The sequence below is a fragment of the Lucilia sericata genome, unplaced genomic scaffold, assembly GCF_015586225.1.
Source record: "Lucilia sericata isolate MDLA Ls3-8-SP2 unplaced genomic scaffold, ASM1558622v1 Contig000087F_arrow, whole genome shotgun sequence".
In the NCBI taxonomy this organism is placed as follows: Eukaryota; Metazoa; Arthropoda; class Insecta; order Diptera; family Calliphoridae; genus Lucilia; species Lucilia sericata.
In genome coordinates this window covers 61,471-78,659 of record NW_023994120.1, presented here as the reverse complement: position 1 = coordinate 78,659, position 17,189 = coordinate 61,471, and the positions used below count along the sequence as shown (strand labels likewise).

The window sequence follows — 17,189 nt, the reverse complement described above, 5'->3', positions numbered from 1 at the left end:
TATTAAATTTGTTTGTTATTAAACCTTTAGATTTTTATACAATTTATTATTTAAAAATTGCTAAATTGTATGTATATAGTTGTGTACACACTAATCCAACCTTTGCACTTTTCAGTTCAAAAAGTAAATACCTCCCTAATGTACACATTAGTACATGTAAATGTACATATGTACATATATAAGACTTAATTTTCAGCTGGCCATAATTTTAATTTCTTTTTTCTGGCAACTTTGCTATAACAATACACTCATACCGTTTCAATAAAAATAACCCACTATTTATTTAATTTTTTAAATCATAGCTGCTGTTAAATTACCTTTAAATAAAAGTTTTACAGAATACATTTAATCGATATCTTGAATAAGGTGTACCAAATATACATGTAAAAACACATTGGCACGCATAGAATTGTATATCATTTCATATCAACAACTAAATTTCTACCCTCCAAACAACTTTTCTTATCACACAAACGCACAAAGTGGGTGACAGAAGTGGTCGTAGCAGCGCTTATAAAATTTGTTATTGCGGACATCGTTTAGGGTATTTCTGAGATACAATATACACAACCTAGAGGTTACTGTGCCCCTGTATGATTCAGTAGATACAAAAACCGACTATAACATTTATAAAAATTTATATTCTCTTTCTATCTCTCTCGCTAGAAAATAAAGGGAATTTTCATATGAATCCACCATGTTGATTAAAACTCATAAGTACAGTTTTATTTAGTATATTGTAGGAAGTGTAGAAAATTTTTGTGTTCAGAAAAACATCTGCCATTTTGTAGAGTTGGAGAAAATATTCTATATTTTAACTATTGAACGGAAAAAACCCTAAGGTCAGGTAAAAGGCATTTTGTGCTTTGAATTTTTGAAGGTCATTAGATGTCTATTACACAAATAAATATCAAAGAAGTGCAAAACCCAACAAAAAACTGTACACTAGACGAAGTATTATTGTGTGTACGTATAGGTACAATAAAATGTTTAATAGTCACTAGAATTATCCTTTCATTAATTATTTATTTAATACATAGTCAGTCTCCTTGGGTAGATACATACATATGTATGTATGTATATCGATAGATAGATAGATGATAGATACAATCTTAAAAAGGCATTATTTAATTACCTATAAAGTGTTTATAGATTTGGTGTACTGATTGTTGCTAACTAACGATTATTTTTAATGCCAATTATCGTTATCTTAAGTATTAAGACTATTCAACGACTAATTTTTTTCGTTAAAAAATTTATTTGTGAATAGATACGAAATGTAAAAATAAAACGAAAAATATTGATATATATATTGAATATAGCAATGGAAAAGTAATAGCCAGGACAAGCAAATACATTTTCTGAAGAAGACCTAATAAGAGGCCAATTACGAAAAGATCCACATGAAGTTTGGTACATTATCATCGTGGAATTATCTTTAATGTATCATTTATGGTCCGATCTGAATAATTTTCACTCAGTGGTATACAGGGTCATTAAAAATTACGTAACATATTACGTTTCCAACGGAGAATCTATATTTATATAAAAATTTAAATTGTTCAAGAAAATATTTAAAATTTGTTTATACTTCCTTTTTTAACGGATACATTTCTATAATAATGCTTACTAAACACATCCACAACAAATTTCGAACATAAAAACAGAGTTGCTTTATATCACAATCATTAAACATATGTTTAGACAACAACAATGATGACGATAAGAAAACAGCATTAGCAAAAGGAAGAGGAATACAAAAACAACTCAGAAAACAAAAATCTTATTAGATTCCTAAATAATGGACAAAGATTCCGATAGCACCGTCACTTCGCTGGATGAAAATACTGAAAATTTTTGTAACAATCAAACCAGAGATATATTGGCCGAAGGTATTTTAAATATTTTTAAACCAGTGGTAGAGAAATTAGACGAACGTATACAAGCCACACGTCAGTCTCAAATAGAACTAAAAGCCCAACTGGATGTGCTGTCTATGCAGTTAAGAGATATTGAAAGAGCTCAACATAATATACCCGAGTTTTCCGACAAAGTAAAAGAACTAATAAACGTCAAGCACAAAGTGACGGTCATAGCAAATATATTGACCACTAGCCAGGAACGTCTAAACGGTTTACATCGTCTAATAGAAAAGGAGCAAAGAAGAAGACAAGCTCTTTTAGACTCGGCTATAAGTACAAATATATCTTAAAGAATAAATAGTGTCTAAACGAAAGCAATAAAAGCAATTTAATTTTTTTTTTAACAATGGAGACACCACATATCGATCATTTAACAGCTCAGGACTATGAACACGTTTACGAACCAGCAGAGGATTCTTTTCTGCTATTAGATGCTTTGGAATCAGATTTGGATTTCATAGAGCATAAATTAAATCCTACAGTTTGTTTAGAAATTGGCCCTGGTAGTGGTGTAATTATTACAGCTTTATCGAAACGTCTAACTTGCAACACTTTATGTTTAGCTTGTGATATAAATCCCTATGCCTGTCAAGTCACTAAACGAACTGCCTTACGAAATGCCACGAGAGTCGATTGTATACGGGGCAATCTAGTAGATGCTCTTAATACACAAAAGATTGATTTATTAATATTTAATCCACCTTATGTAGTCACAAGCGATGAGGAACTTAAACAAATGGACAAATTTGGCGATTGTACAGAAGATAATCTGGTGTATTCCTGGGCTGGTGGTCAACACGGTAGACGTATTATTGACGTGTTAATTGAAAAGTTGCCCAATATTTTGTCGGCTCAGGGTGTTTTCTATTTGCTTTTATTAAGAGAAAATAAACCAAAAGAAATAATGGAAAAACTAATGAATATGGGATTTAACAGTGAGACGTTAATGGAACGACGTATACCGGGCGAATATTTGTATGTTTTAAAAATTAAGCATTAATTTGTATGGTACTCTAATATTTCATAAATTTAAAAATATAAATATTTATGTAAAATAAATGCAAGTGAACTTTTAAAATTCTTTTTAATTATATTTATCCATAGTCTTATATAGGTACTTAGACGCAGTGAATATTTAAGTATGCTTTGAATTTTAATGCAATTTTGGTACTTTATGTGTGAATTTTGATATCTCCTCAGAACTATTCCGCCATTGACTTTAAGATTTTTATGCCACCAATTTAGCTATTTGTGGACGAGGAAACATTTCAGTTTTAAGTGTGACCATTTCCAACTTAAATTCATATTTGTTTTAAGCTTTTTTAATACAAATCGTATACATCAGGGTGTAATTAATGCAAGGGTTTAACATTAGCCCAGCTGATCATTGTTTACAATTTCTTATACATAGACTAGTATACAGGCTTAAAACGTACAAGCATTACATCAGACTATTCCCTTGATAAAATTATGGTAGTACATGATCCCCAAAAAAGTTCTTTATACATGGTCCATGTCTACATTACATAGGACTGCTAAACGGATCATGTTCAGCAATAATATTTGCAGGGGAGTTTTGGGTTTACCTAAATGGATTATGTACTCCAGCAATTTCATCAGGGTATGTAGAGAAAAAATAAGTATTAGCAGTTACTTACCCTTTTAAACCATGCTCTCGTCTTCCACACATATTTTGCATTAATTTGTTCTTTTCAAGAATTTGCCATTTACCTCTGTATGTACAAATCATCAAAGTATTTTCAGCATTCAGAAATACCGTTCTTTTGAAATGATTAATGTAGTCGTCAATATAATAGATGGTGATTCCGAATCTGGTGATATTTCAGGCTCATTTTGTTTTATAAATATGTATGTACTAATAATTTTGTGTAATTTTGCGGACAAATTCACTCGTCACTACTTTTATTTAACTTTTTTGCGGCAAATAACGGGAGTTATTTAGAATGTTACCATATTTTATTATTTGTCTTAAGAGATGCCAGTAGCCTGGTGAAATGAGCCGGAATCAGCCGACTGAATTGTCGACGGTTTTTTTTTCATAAAAAAATTCGGCGGCGGCGCCAAGCTGTCTTGCGCTGATCGACTTGGAACTCTAGTTTCAGCAAGAAGAAAATTTTACAAAATTTCATATTTGAGTGCAAAAAATAATAAAATTTATGTAGATATTTTACCAAAATACAAGTAATTTATAAAATTTTAAACAACAGAATATGATGGACACTGCACCCACCGCTGATTTGGTATATCAGGGTATATGTACATTATTCCACAATACAAATCCCAAAGAAAAAGAAAAGGCCAACAAATGGTTAGAGGAATTTCAGAAATCGGTAAGTTACACCCTAGTGTAATATTAAAATGCAAAATATTCGATTTTTCCTTTCTTTAATGACTAACAAAAACAAATGCGTTTCAGATTTACTCATGGACAATTGCGGACGAGTTGCTGCAACAAAAACGGGATTTGCATTCATGCTATTTCGCGGCCCAAACTATGCGCAATAAAATACAGAATTCTTTCAATGAATTACCAATGAATTCGCACGACTCTCTTAGAGATTCCCTGATAGCTCATGTGGGTCAAATTACCAATGAAACCGATACGGTTATAGTGACCCAACTGTGTTTGGCAGTGGCCGATTTGGCTTTGTTAATGTCTTCGTGGAAACAGCCGGTAGTAGACTTACTCGATATGCTTTCACCACAACCTCAATCTGTTTGGCCGCTTTTGGAAATTCTGACTCTGATACCGGAAGAAATCGACTCGAGGTATTTACGACTGGGTGCCAACCGACGAGAGGAAATTCACAAACAATTGGATGCAGCTGCTCCAAAAGTAATGGAATTTCTATGCATGTGTATGCAACACGGCGAAGCTTCTCAGGAAAAAATAATAAATTCTACTCTACGTTGCTACTCGTCGTGGGTGGCTATTCAGGCGATTCCTTTACAGCAATCGGCTAACAGCCCTCTCACACAACAAGTCTTTCACCTATTGAGCCTAGAAAATTGTTCTAGAAAATTGCATGATACCTGCACAGAATGCCTCTGTTCCCTCTTAAGTTGTATAGAAGCCAATGCCGACAGGGATAATTTAGACCCTCAGCTAAAGATGCAGATTTTCAATGCAGTTCGTATGTTGGAGACAGCATATCACACTTCAGTTGGCATGGAGGATATCGACAAAATTATGAATTATTGTCGCATTTTCACAGTACTGTGTGAGGCATTTTTCTTTGAAATGTTTGAAAATGAAGATGTTCCTCACTACTCAATAAAAGGATTGGACTTGGTGCTAATATGCGTGGGCCACTATGATTACGAAGTGGCTGAGATTACGTTTAATTTATGGTGTCGTCTTAGCGAAGAATTATTTCAGCGTAACAATGATACTCTGACGGGTCATTTCAAACCTCATATAGAACGTCTAATAGGAGCTTTATATCGTTTGGCACAAATGGAACCCGACCATGAGGGTTTAATTGACGATAATGATAGTTTTAATGTAAGACCTTTTAATATGTTTTACTTGTTTCAAAAATTTTTAAGAGGATTTGTAAATTACAGGACTTTAGACGAAAGGTTTCCGATCTGATTAAGGATGTGGCATTTATAGTTGGCTCTGGTAATTGCTTTAAACAAATGTTTTTCAAACTGCAAGAACCCGGCTGTTCCTGGGAGTCAACAGAATCTGCCCTCTTTATTATGCAAAATGTAGCAAAAAATATAATACCGTAAGTAAACAAAATAAATTTGTTAGCCTTTAGAACTGAGATTATATTCTTTTTTATTTTGTAGTGACGAAAATGAAGTTATCCCCAATGTGGTGGAAGCAATATTAAATTTACCCGAAAATACTCACATAGCAGTGCGTTACACTTCCATAATGCTTTTGGGAGAATTGTGTGACTGGATTGAAAATCATGCCGAAAGTCTGGAAGCTGTTTTAAACTTTCTGTTGTACTCATTGCAACAGAAAAACGGCTTGGCTGCAGCAGCTGCAATATCTTTAACATCGATTTGTTCATCGTGCCGTCAAAAGATGGTCTATCACATCAGTGGACTCGTGGAAATAGCACGTAGTTTAGATAGTTTCGAAATAAATAATGACTTGGCTATAGGACTTCTTAAAGGAATATCTTTGATATTGTCACGTCTGCCAAGACAACAGCTGGAGTCCGCCATGCGCGAGATAATTTCCTTCCAATTTCAGCCACTAGCCATAATGGTTGAAAGCAATGCACCCAACGCTACGATATGCAAAGGAGAACGATCCGATCCAGCTTACTGGGTGGATAGGGCATGTGCTATAATAAGACACACAAATCCCGATATTCCGGACAGTGAATTGCATCCAACTCTGCAGATTTTAACCGAGGCCTGGCCGTTAATATCGCGTTTAATGGATAAATATCAAACTGATGTACGTGTGATGGAACGTACTTGTCGTCTCATACGTTATGGAGTGCGTATGGTGCGCAAGCAAGCTTCCATGTTAGTGGAGCCTTTAATACACCAAATGATTACATTGTACGCTTTACATCACCACAGCTGCTTTTTGTATTTGGGTTCAGTGTTGGTCGATGAATTTGCCAAAGTTGAGGAATGCATTAATGGCCTGTTGGCCATGCTAAAGGCGTTTATTGAACCCACCTTTAAGATGTTACAGGTGGAAAATGGTTTAAAGAACAATCCTGATACTGTAGATGACTTTTTCCGTCTCTGTTCAAGATTTATTGACTGCTGTCCTTTGCCATTTTTGCAAAGTGCTCTAGTAACTCCCATATTTCAGTGTGCTTTGTTGGCCTGCACTTTGGACCATCGTGAGGCGAACTCTTCCGTTATGAAATTCTTTTGTAACCTGCTGAAATGGGGACGTAGTTCAAACTATAAACTAGCCGAGTGCAAACCGTTAGTTAAAGAAATAGCATCACAAAACGGAGAGGCTTTGGTGGTTAATCTTATACATGCTTCAGTGTTTTGCTTACACTCCTATATGTTACCAGATGTTGCTGAGGTATTGACGGAATTAAAAGCAGTTATTACGCCGGAACAAATGGAGTCTTTTCTAAAATCTGCTCTGCAAGCTTTGCCAAAGAAAAACAGTGGGGGCTATGTAACGGCCACAGATGCGCAACTACATGAATTTAAAGAGACAGTTTTGAAGTGAGTATTTGCTTTAAATCATTCTATTAACTAAATGCTATTTTATTTTATTTCTGTATAGGTCCACTTCAACAAAGTCGGTAACCATGGCTTTGAAAACTTTCACACGTTTGTTCCGTTAATGTCGACTCGAAATTGTGACCTACAATCAAATACAAATTGAAAAACTTCTTCAACCATAATAAACAAAATTTTGTGACTGTAAAACAAGCGATCTTCTAATTCCATTTTTATTAATTTTATTTTTTTAATTGTATTTTTTGTAAATTTCTTTAGTTATGTATCTATCCACTTATTTACAACCTACCCCAAATATTTTTGTTTTAACAAAATTTATAATTTGTTAAAAATAAGAACAAAAAAGGTAAAATTAAAATCTTCAGTTTAGGACACTTCATTTTCTACATATTTTAAGTTATTCCCTCACTATTAAGTGTTTTAAAGTTATTGAAGAAAATTCAAAATTTTTTTAAATATTCTATAAAGCATTTTTAACTAACTCTACTTAGAAGAAAAGAATTAAATTACACATGGATACGCAAAAAAAAAAAACCAAAATTGTTTGAAAATTTTAAAGAAATATATTTAATACAAACATTAAATAAACATAAATTGTCCTAGATATAGTTTTATGTTTAAATAGTATAATTTTAATGAACACAAATGAAAAGAAACAAAAAATCAATATTGTGTAACATCAGATTGGCAAATAAATAAAATCTGCAAAACAATATGAGAACAATTTTTATCCATTTTTGCATGTATTGTTGGTTAGGACTAATATAAATCTTTCAGAAATGTGTACTTTTGTAATTAGCACAAAAAAAATATTTCCACCAAGAGGTTGTTAACTGATGTTTCATCAAGTTACAATTGTCACCATAAATTTAATTTTTCTGTAAACAAATAGAAAAAAATATTTTTCATTTTAGCAAAAATTAATTTCATTTCATCTATGTTTTCACAAAAAATAATATTATTTTTACCAAAAAAGTTTGAAAACACAATTCGTTCAAAAGTTAAAAAGAAACACTCCAAAACGAAATGCGATTAATTCGATATCTTTATTATTTTAGAAGCAAAATTAGTTTTTTAAACCAATATTATAAATAGATTTGTTAATACTAATGTTAATTTCAAAATTGTGCATTAAATTTTGAGTATTTCAAAAATTCCTTGCAGATTCGAAAGAGTTCTCTTTTTAAATATTATTACTGCCAGCAGTAGCAGATGTAGATGCGGCAGACATGGGTGGTTTAATACCCATCAACTCACATAATTGATTACGCAGTGGTCTTATTTCAACCAATGGCAAACCCCAGTCTGTTTCAGAAAGTAAATTTAAGATTTCGTCCATATTATCTTCAGAAATATCGCAGACATCTCCGTGCAAGGCCAATGCTTCATATAATTTAGTAGCGGTGGTCTTGCGAATGTGTACATGAGTAAGACCCAAAAATATGGATAATTTCGAAAGAATTTTCTTGCATAAGCGGGGAACTTGTACCAGCTGACAGAAAACATTAATACTGGATACCAACTTGTAGAGTTTTTTATGACCTTTAATTTCCAGATTTAATAAACGGTAAATATCATCTGCAAACGTCGACGACTCATTGAGTAAGACAGAATTAATGGTGCCTAAAAGAAAAAAGTGTTTAAAATTGTTATAAACGTGTGACAAGTGCCTTTTTACCTGAGGCAATAATTATATCAAGAAAATTCAACATGGGATATGTAACACGTTCGTTTAGCAAGTTTTCCTCAAAATTTAGAACAATTTCTTTACACAATCGTGGCACTTCTGCAGGGTGGCTGCGCAGGAACTGAAACAATGCCGCTGAAGAGTATTTGATTAATGATTCTGTTAGCTGACCAATACTAGCACTTAGACCCAACAAAATACGTTTCGAATATTCGGGTAACTCGAGTAGAGAACAAAATAGTGGGAATGTATGATCAGCAAAAAGCCATAACACACTATTGACATCCGATGGGAAAATTTCTCGCAAACGGTCATGATGGTAAACGTGTGGTAGTCTTGGCTCCATATGGACTAATTGACAAAATAAGCGCCCAGCTAAACCTCTAGTACGATCAATTTTCTCCACTGCTTGCTGCATAAAATCCAACATAACTTCATGGACATGGGCGGGTTGTATTATATCCCTGGGACAGCATGTCATAAGTTCATAAATGGCTACAAACCAAATACTGAATTAGTTTAATAAGATAAAATAATTCTCAACTGAAATACCATTCATAGCAGCTTCTCTAACCCAAGCGCCTATATCACCACGATTATCTAATGTATACTCATCCATGGCTTTTAAGTAGCAATCGATTACTTTTGTGAAATATTTGGGGTTGGCAAAGGATGCTGTATTGTAAACAAGGGACATGTAAAATAATTTTTTTTCTTAAAACAACATTACCTTTGGTGTCCCTGTCGTATCCCACCGTTTTTACCAAATTACTTAAAGCTTTTACGCTATCTCTACGAGCTTCACTCCAATTTTGTGTATTATGAGTATCTTTTTCTTTTGAACCTTCACCTTCGATTAATGCCTGAAAAGGTGTTAAAGAATGCTTCACTAGACTTTCCAAAATATAATCCAAATGTGGCGCAAGCATGAATAGAGGCATTACTCCCAGGGCACTTATATAACCCATACGTATATGTTCTTCTAAATCGGCATCGGCACCTTTAAGATAAAATCTTATGATTTCTGCATTGGCTACACTGCGTTCGGGTGTGTTATAGTAAGTTTGGCATAGTTCAGCAAAAGCCAAAGTGGCGGATTCCCGAATCGGAGCAGTTTTATTCAGTAAACATTTGTCAATGATCTCCTGCCAAGATTCTAAGTAATGTTTTAAAGGTTTTAATATTTTTCTATCCTGCCAACATTAATGGATATTTGCAACTCACCTATACACTGAGTTGTAGTTTCCACCTTCGCCAAACTACAGTTGCGTATGAAATCAGTGCAACATTGTTTCATCATTTCACCACTCATACCACGAAATTGGTCACGTTGTATAAATTTCAATATCAGTTCATTGGTATTACTAATCGATTGATTCGATATCCAGTTTTCCTTAGTTTCTTCTTCAACTTGACTAAGAGCCAGAATAATCTCACCTATGGCCAAAACACTGCCATGACGTGTGTTAATATCAATAGAGTCGGTCTTGGCAAATAGTTGATCCAGAACTATGGACGAAACATATTCAGGAGCACGACGTGTTAATTTATGTAGAGCCTTTGCAGCAAGTTCCCTAATAGCGGGATCCCAATGATTTACCTTACGCTCGACCAAATGGTCGATTAAAGGTTTACGGTATTCCTCAAACTGAGCTATAAAATCACTAATATTTAAGTAGGAATTTTGTCGTAGACCCACTGAGTAAAAGTCGGTAGTTGTGGAAATTTCAATGCCAAAGGGAAAATTGCCCAAACGACCAACGCTTTCTTGGAAAGCAGCGGATGCAGCACGTCTACAATTTATTTCACGGTCAAAAGTGGCTACAGTTAACAAACCAGCTGATATTTCATGAACAAAAGGCAAAACATCGTCGGGATTATAGGCCCTGGCAAATGCCCAACACATGTAACAAGCCGAGTCACGTATATGTTGACCTACTGACATGTAGCCCTTCATTTCATCGTAGAATAGAGCCTGCAACAGCAATGGAACTAGTTCTTTTAGGCGATAAGGTAAAAGAAGACCTCTTTTAGCCAGTTCAGCCAAAGCTAAGCAGGCTCCATGCCAAGCCTCATGTGGTTCTAGAGGATTTAAAATATCAATGACCGAACCTATGACTTCATCTGCCAACTCTTTGGACAAACGGTTAGTGACACGACCAATACCTTTGGCTGCAGACCAACGTACATCATTGCCACCACTTCTTAGACCTTGCAAAAGTTCTTCTATAACTTCTTCGATGGCATCTGGCACTACAACTTCCTCGTCGGAAGTGATTTCTTCCGAAGCTTGCTGACTATTGCCCATGGTTCTTTCTTCCTGCTGTGAGGTGTCACTTTCTTGGGCTAAATTTTTAGCCAAGGATCTTGTGCCGCGCTTGTAACGCCAACTGGCTATACGAGGCTTAAGATAAATCAAGCCAATACGTTGTATAATTTTAATGTAACACTTATATTTCAAAAAATCCGATCCATCTTTATATTGGCAACTAACAATCCACTGCAGCAACTTGTCTGCATAAGGTAGTAAGTCATCACGTTTACCATGTTTTAAAATAGCAGCCACTGCTGCCAACTGACCAAATTTTACCTCCACTGTATCGGCTTGATGTTGTGATATAATCCAATCTAAGAAACGTTCCAAGTATAAATCTTTTATATCAGCTCTTACAAAATATTTGGCCGACAAATAGGCCGAAATATTACTGCAAGTATCGTTGGTGGAGGTATACAATTTACACAAATCAAAGATACGCTCCATTTTAGTTCTGCTTGGAACATTATTGCTCATGAGTTGATCACTGTTATCGTTGGCATCATTACTAGTGGCATAGGCGTCCAGGCGGGACAAGTGAAATGGATTTAATACCAGTATAGACATCCACAACAGTAACATGTAGCGTGTCTCCCAATGTTTAAATTCTTTTGGCTTTTGTTTCTCTAACAATTCCAAGGCAAATTCCAAATCACTCAACTCGTGTGGCAAAAAATTTACTAAAACTTTATAAGTTCTTACTTTGCAAATGATGTACAGATACTTGAAAGCAGCATGCATGATATTTTCACTCAAATTACGATCTCGAATCTTGTCTAGCAAACGTTTCAATAACAATTCCAAATGAATATCCAGTAAATGGGGCTGTTCTTGATATCTGAAGTAAAGTCGATAATTACGTTTACGACAATGAAAGATGGGTGATGACTAAACTTACCTGCTCAGCACCTCGGTGTATTGTTCAAAATCCTTTTCAAAACCAGGTGCATCTGTCCCCTGTATTGAGTCTATCATTTGCAATACTTGCTCCAGCTCGGTGAAATGTTCCAATGTATTGGAGGGGCCCTCCTCATCTTTTATTTCTTCGCATTGCATCATTTCGACTCTTTTTGTCTAATATCCAATGGAATTCAATTAATTTTTATAAGGAATTTTTAATATTTCTGAACAGCCGGCTATTTCTGTACGTCTTTTTCCAATAATTTGTTGGGTGTTGAGTTGAAAAGAAAATTTTAAATTGTTTTTTTTTTCTTTTGTTCATGAATCATATCTTGAGTTGCCAGACTTTTGAATGACTGCGGCTTAAGTTTGGTTTAAAATGTATACCTATCTAATTTGAATAATTTTCTTAATAACTTTGTTACTATTTTATTTTTTAATAATATGTTGAAATTCTATGTTTAATAATGAAATAAAGCATTTTTCTGCACGGTGCTCAATATGCAAAATTTTAAAGGGCATAATAGGATTTCTAATTTTTTTCTTAAAAATAAAAAAAATATTTCAAGATTAGAATGAAATTTGCATCATCATTTTGATATAATACTTTGACATTAATATATCATGCCATAAATATTACTTACGTAATCTGGCATCATTAATTATTTCTCTCAGCTGTTTTGCTTCTTCTTCTACATTGTTGTGTTGACTAATTTTTTTTGTTTGTCTAGTAAAAATTGCAAAATTTACATTTCTTTTATTCTCATCGATAGCTTATAATTTTTGAAAAAGTAATGACTTTACCGGAATTTTTTGGTTGTTCCATGATAGCATTTGGACCACCACTTGCGCTGTTCATTTTCACAATTGCAAAAAACCCCATTCGTGTTATTATACTGGTAGTGGCGGCTTTCTTCTGGCTGTTGTCTCTGTTAACATCCTCCCTCTTTTGGTATGTGGTCATACCGTTGCGACATATTTTGGCTTTTGGCACCATCTTCTCCGTCTTGTTTCAAGAATATTTTCGTTATTTACTATATTTACTATTGAGAAAATTCGAAGAAGGGCTGGAGGCAGTAGCCGATGATAGGAGACTATTGGAAAATAAACACATATTGGCTTATGTATCCGGTTTTGGATTTGGTATTATATCGGCTATGTTTGCTTTGGTCAATGTGTTGGCGGATTTAGTGAGTTGAAACTGGTATATGTTTAAAATGTTATCGTTATTATTTTTCTTTATTTCCTTTTCTTAGACTGGTCCTGGTACTTTAGGTCTCAATGGCGGCACGGAAAGTTTCTTTATGGTTTCAGCCGCTCAAGCGTTATCCATATGTTTACTACATGTCTTCTGGGGTGTTATTTTCTTCAATGCATTCGATACCAACAACTATGTACACATTGTTTATGTAGTGGGTTCCCATTTATTTGTCAGTCTCATCACTTTACTTAATACTCAACAACTGTATGCTGCCTCCCTATCAATTAATTTCACAGTTACTATTGTGACTGCTGTTTTGGCATTCCGGGTGGCTGGTGGCACAATACGTTCATTTAAACGTTTTATAACCTGCCAATAATGTATTGTAATCTACGAACAAAAGACTAATTCCTCATAATCCTCCTTTACTCTATTCCAAGACGCAGGCGGTAACTAAGCCCTCTCTAAATTAGTATTAAGTTTAAAATCATATTGAATGTATTTGGAATTTAACATTGATATTGAAACCATTAATTATATGTATTATAATTTTATTAGAAATAAACTATATACCTAAATTAATATAATAAATCAAGGAAAATATTGGGCTTTCCTCACTGTAATACCATAGTCAGCTAAAGCGGGAGCCAAATCATCCATAGTCATAGTATATTTGCGATCTTTTGTAGGTTTAACCATTTTTGCATTACCATTTTGATTATTTGTGCGCGTCTTGCAATGCTGCAAGGCATCATTTGCTACATCGGAAATGAATTTTTGTGTGGCCACCGATATAAGACGTATAATGCGTGGATCATTGGAATCAAAGCCGGCAGAATTAAGGTAAAAAGCTGTTACCGCATCTGGCACCGTGGGGACGTAATCCTCCAATTGCAGCATAAAATCACTTAATTGAGAACCCTGAGAAATAATTACATATATTGTTTAGTATTTCATTAAAACATCTTTCCTAAAAATATATGAACCTCTTGAGCTGGATTTGCGGATGCTACAGATCCAGCTGGATTATTGCCATTTGTGCTAGAACCAGCATTAGCAGGACGAAATATACCAAAATTTGTACCAATCATGTTTATTTTGTAGTTTTTTATATAAATTCTCGAGAAAAATTTGTTATTGAAACAGTTTTAGCAAGAAAAAAGAAAACAAATTAATAGATAATAGCATGATGTTGCCATACTAAATAAAATATATTAGATTTTTCAGAAGGTGGCACCCTTTTGTAGATAAATTGACAGATAATTTTTGTTTGTGTTATTAACTCCATATGAATTTCTAAAAACAAACTGTAAACAAAAGAAAATTACAAAAGAAAAATAATAAATTTGTGTAAATTTAATAAAAAAATAAATTACTGTAAAAAATGGTTGTAAGTAATGATGAGCCTACAACTCCCGTTGAATATGCACCCGAGGAATTAGAACCAGCACCTGGTGAAGAGCTCGGAGATCTTTTGCAACACTTGGAAGACTATACGCCAACGGTACCCGATGCTTTGGCTGAAAAATATCTGCACAGTGCGGGTTTTGAGGCCGTAGACCCTCGTATTGTGCGCATTATATCGGTAACGGCACAAAAATTTATATCCGACATTGCAAATGATGCTTTGCAACACTGCAAGACCAGAAGCAATAGCCAACATTCTGGCAGTCACGGTTCAAACAAGGTAATTATAAAAAGCAAGACATTAGTTTAAAAGTTTACAATGTTTTTGCTATTTTGCAGGATAAGAAAACAAATAAGGATCGTAAATATACTTTGGCTATTGAAGATTTGACACCAGCTTTGGCAGATCATGGCATAACTATGAGAAAACCACAATATTTTGTTTAAAGTGTGATTTTTCCATAAAATTTAAATACATACATACGTACATACATACATATATTTGATTTTTTGTTTAATCATTATAATTGTGTATATATTGGTGGCATTGAATATGTAATAGACAGTAGCCTCCATAATGTAGGAGGATTGTACAGAATCTTAAGGTGAGTGTGTTTTTATAGCAAGATCAGTAGATTTTTGAAAATAAGTTTTGATGGAATATGATTATTTTCCTATAAAGATTTGCCTAGAAGTGTGTTTTCTTCGGGGATTGCTAGAGTGGATTATCAGTCCTTTCGCAGGAATAACATTCCGATCGAAAATGGAATTATTTCAGTATTTTTGTTTCTTTAATTATTTTGGAATGAAACCAGTTCCAGTTTTTAAAGTGGAATTGTAATTTGTATGTACTTAATAAGAACCTTTACTAAACACACGATCTTAGTTTTGATAAGCTAAACAGAATCAATTTCAAATAAAATCAATATAATATAAATAGGTAAATAAATTTTCCATAAAAAACTGTATTAAGTACTTTTAAGCGTTAAATTTTTTCTACTTACAGTTAGTTTGTTGGTGTAATTAGTTAACTTTTAATATAGAGCATTCAAGTTTAAAGTTCTAATTTTGGTCTAGTAAGTTGTGATAATCCAATCAAAAGGTAAAATGTTTCTACTTGCAATAAAATAGTAATCGGACACTTTTGATTACACCTGCATGTAGATATAGATTATATCAGACATACAAGCTTACATATAAATGTACTTACATTAGGTGGGTCTTCGAAAAGTATATTAAATTTTTAATAGAAATAATTCATAATTAATAAATAAATAAATTTGTTTAAGTTAAGAAAAAATTTATGATTTTTGTTTGTACCAAAATTACTGAAAGTGATTTTTTTTATACTTTGACTTTTTTGCTTGAGTGTTATTAGTAAATAGAATATTGAAAAAAATTCCATTTTACAACCAATCGTGACGTTTCTTTTTAAACTATCAACTAAATCTTAATATATACTATACATATGTATATAGGTTTCATTTGACATGTTTGTTGTTATCTTTAGGTCAATATACTCAATTATACTGTAGTTACTATATCAAATAATCACAGATTATAATGCACTTAAAATGCACTTGTAACAATTTATTAGTTCTTTAATAGTGATATGTACGATGTCGACGAAGAAATTTAAAATTTAACTTGCATTTTTTAATATGTACAATCAAAAAGATTCTCTGACATTATATTTAAATTGATCTAATGGATATGGGCTAATTTCCACTAAAGAAAAATTTTAAATAAAACTATTTATTGCACGTTTTTTATAATTTAAAACTAACTAAAAATAGTGTTTTAAATTAGAACGAAAAATTTGTTTTAAAATGTGTTCAATTTATAAGTTAGATTCAAAATATGTAACTTAATAGGCCGGAATATGGCAAACGTTATGATAATGTAATATATTACATGTTATATTTGAAATTTAATACATATTTGTTATTTGGTTTATTGGTTATTTGGTAAAAAAAATCTCCAACCCAGGAGGATTCGAAATTCGAATATAAGTTCGAAATAATCTCTATATCATTAGAATTTATAAAATTATACTTTTTTGTTTAATTTAAGGCCAATTTCTTACATTTGCAAATTTTGAACTTAAACATTTTGAAATTTTTCTTTTGACAAAAGCAGTTCGATTTTTCTTAATTTGTTGGCATTTGAGTGTTATATGAAGTGTCATAAAATTTCACGCACAATCCACGAAATTTCAACCAAAAAACACCCTAATGGTTTTCTATTAAAAAATTGCTCCTCATATTTCTCTTGTACTTTAAGAGATCATAAACTATGAATACAGAGATTATTTTACGCTCTCTCAAAAAAATCTCATTATTCTACTTATTAGATCTCTAGTATTATTTATAAACTCTCAGCGAAAAATTATTATCAACTACAAAAACAAGAATATTATCATCATATTTTTAAGTATGTACATCACAAAATATCACCAATAAGTGAAAAAAATGTATTTTGAAATAAAATCATTCGTTATTATCAAAGCTTCGTTTTGTCTATAACTCTGCCTTTGCTCTTATTGTTGTTATT

The 17,189-nt window shown here is 33.0% G+C and overlaps 7 protein-coding genes across 8 annotated transcripts; 5 read left to right on the top strand and 2 right to left on the bottom strand.

The window, feature by feature from the left end:
* The first annotated feature begins 1,699 nt into the window (after positions 1-1,699).
* LOC119599735 (SNAPIN protein homolog) lies at positions 1,700-2,283 on the top strand. Its single transcript, XM_037949637.1, has one exon. The coding sequence runs from the start codon at positions 1,802-1,804 to the stop codon at positions 2,210-2,212; it is 411 nt and encodes a 136-aa protein (XP_037805565.1). The 5' UTR covers positions 1,700-1,801; the 3' UTR covers positions 2,213-2,283.
* LOC119599732 (methyltransferase N6AMT1) lies at positions 1,739-3,000 on the top strand. Its single transcript, XM_037949634.1, has one exon. The coding sequence runs from the start codon at positions 2,269-2,271 to the stop codon at positions 2,920-2,922; it is 654 nt and encodes a 217-aa protein (XP_037805562.1). The 5' UTR covers positions 1,739-2,268; the 3' UTR covers positions 2,923-3,000.
* A 993-nt stretch (positions 3,001-3,993) lies between these two features.
* LOC119599741 (transportin-3) lies at positions 3,994-7,827 on the top strand. The gene is made up of 5 exons (XM_037949645.1): positions 3,994-4,273; positions 4,360-5,448; positions 5,511-5,677; positions 5,742-7,109; positions 7,171-7,827. Exons 1-5 carry the CDS (start codon positions 4,154-4,156, stop codon positions 7,229-7,231), a joined length of 2,805 nt encoding a protein of 934 aa, XP_037805573.1. The 5' UTR covers positions 3,994-4,153; the 3' UTR covers positions 7,232-7,827.
* Positions 7,828-7,868: 41 nt separating this feature from the next.
* LOC119599740 (tubulin-specific chaperone D) lies at positions 7,869-12,383 on the bottom strand. 2 transcript variants are annotated; one of them, XM_037949643.1, is made up of 7 exons: positions 12,027-12,358; positions 10,039-11,966; positions 9,545-9,970; positions 9,367-9,489; positions 8,806-9,309; positions 8,385-8,750; positions 7,869-8,005 (listed from the first exon to the last, which is right to left on the bottom strand). In XM_037949643.1, coding segments are annotated over exons 1-7 (3,510 nt in total). In that variant the 5' UTR covers positions 12,188-12,358; the 3' UTR covers positions 7,869-8,003. The 2 variants fall into 2 exon arrangements, with proteins under 2 accessions (XP_037805571.1, XP_037805570.1); XM_037949642.1 differs by lacking the exon at positions 7,869-8,005 and having other exon boundaries at positions 8,155-8,750; positions 12,027-12,383.
* A 315-nt stretch (positions 12,384-12,698) lies between these two features.
* On the top strand, positions 12,699-13,748 carry LOC119599724 (gamma-secretase subunit Aph-1). The gene is made up of 2 exons (XM_037949622.1): positions 12,699-13,218; positions 13,285-13,748. The coding sequence occupies exons 1-2, from the start codon at positions 12,823-12,825 to the stop codon at positions 13,606-13,608; spliced, it is 720 nt and encodes a 239-aa protein (XP_037805550.1). The 5' UTR covers positions 12,699-12,822; the 3' UTR covers positions 13,609-13,748.
* LOC119599725 (transcription initiation factor TFIID subunit 10b) lies at positions 13,738-14,501 on the bottom strand. The gene is made up of 2 exons (XM_037949623.1): positions 14,216-14,501; positions 13,738-14,150 (listed from the first exon to the last, which is right to left on the bottom strand). Exons 1-2 carry the CDS (start codon positions 14,318-14,320, stop codon positions 13,821-13,823), a joined length of 435 nt encoding a protein of 144 aa, XP_037805551.1. The 5' UTR covers positions 14,321-14,501; the 3' UTR covers positions 13,738-13,820.
* LOC119599726 (transcription initiation factor TFIID subunit 10) lies at positions 14,484-15,137 on the top strand. The gene is made up of 2 exons (XM_037949624.1): positions 14,484-14,916; positions 14,976-15,137. The coding sequence occupies exons 1-2, from the start codon at positions 14,614-14,616 to the stop codon at positions 15,081-15,083; spliced, it is 411 nt and encodes a 136-aa protein (XP_037805552.1). The 5' UTR covers positions 14,484-14,613; the 3' UTR covers positions 15,084-15,137.
* The last annotated feature ends 2,052 nt before the right edge of the window (positions 15,138-17,189 follow it).

Excerpts from the sequence above, each read along its gene's own strand:
- LOC119599741 (XM_037949645.1), top strand. The coding sequence starts at position 4,154 with ATGATGGACACTGCACCCACCGCTGATTTGGTATATCAGGGTATATGT. Across the intron at positions 5,449-5,510 it reads ACGATAATGATAGTTTTAAT|GACTTTAGACGAAAGGTTTC; the intron begins GTAAGACCTTTT and ends TGTAAATTACAG. Across the intron at positions 7,110-7,170 it reads TTTAAAGAGACAGTTTTGAA|GTCCACTTCAACAAAGTCGG; the intron begins GTGAGTATTTGC and ends ATTTCTGTATAG.
- LOC119599726 (XM_037949624.1), top strand. The coding sequence starts at position 14,614 with ATGGTTGTAAGTAATGATGAGCCTACAACTCCCGTTGAATATGCACCC. Across the intron at positions 14,917-14,975 it reads GCAGTCACGGTTCAAACAAG|GATAAGAAAACAAATAAGGA; the intron begins GTAATTATAAAA and ends GCTATTTTGCAG.
- LOC119599732 (XM_037949634.1), top strand. The coding sequence starts at position 2,269 with ATGGAGACACCACATATCGATCATTTAACAGCTCAGGACTATGAACAC.
- LOC119599735 (XM_037949637.1), top strand. The coding sequence starts at position 1,802 with ATGGACAAAGATTCCGATAGCACCGTCACTTCGCTGGATGAAAATACT.
- LOC119599725 (XM_037949623.1), bottom strand. The coding sequence starts at position 14,320 with ATGATTGGTACAAATTTTGGTATATTTCGTCCTGCTAATGCTGGTTCT. Across the intron at positions 14,151-14,215 it reads CCGCAAATCCAGCTCAAGAG|GGTTCTCAATTAAGTGATTT; the intron begins GTTCATATATTT and ends ATTATTTCTCAG.
- LOC119599724 (XM_037949622.1), top strand. The coding sequence starts at position 12,823 with ATGACTTTACCGGAATTTTTTGGTTGTTCCATGATAGCATTTGGACCA. Across the intron at positions 13,219-13,284 it reads TCAATGTGTTGGCGGATTTA|ACTGGTCCTGGTACTTTAGG; the intron begins GTGAGTTGAAAC and ends TCCTTTTCTTAG.
- LOC119599740 (XM_037949642.1), bottom strand. The coding sequence starts at position 12,187 with ATGATGCAATGCGAAGAAATAAAAGATGAGGAGGGCCCCTCCAATACA. Across the intron at positions 9,490-9,544 it reads ATACGACAGGGACACCAAAG|CATCCTTTGCCAACCCCAAA; the intron begins GTAATGTTGTTT and ends TTTACAATACAG. Across the intron at positions 8,751-8,805 it reads TGATATAATTATTGCCTCAG|GCACCATTAATTCTGTCTTA; the intron begins GTAAAAAGGCAC and ends TTTTTCTTTTAG.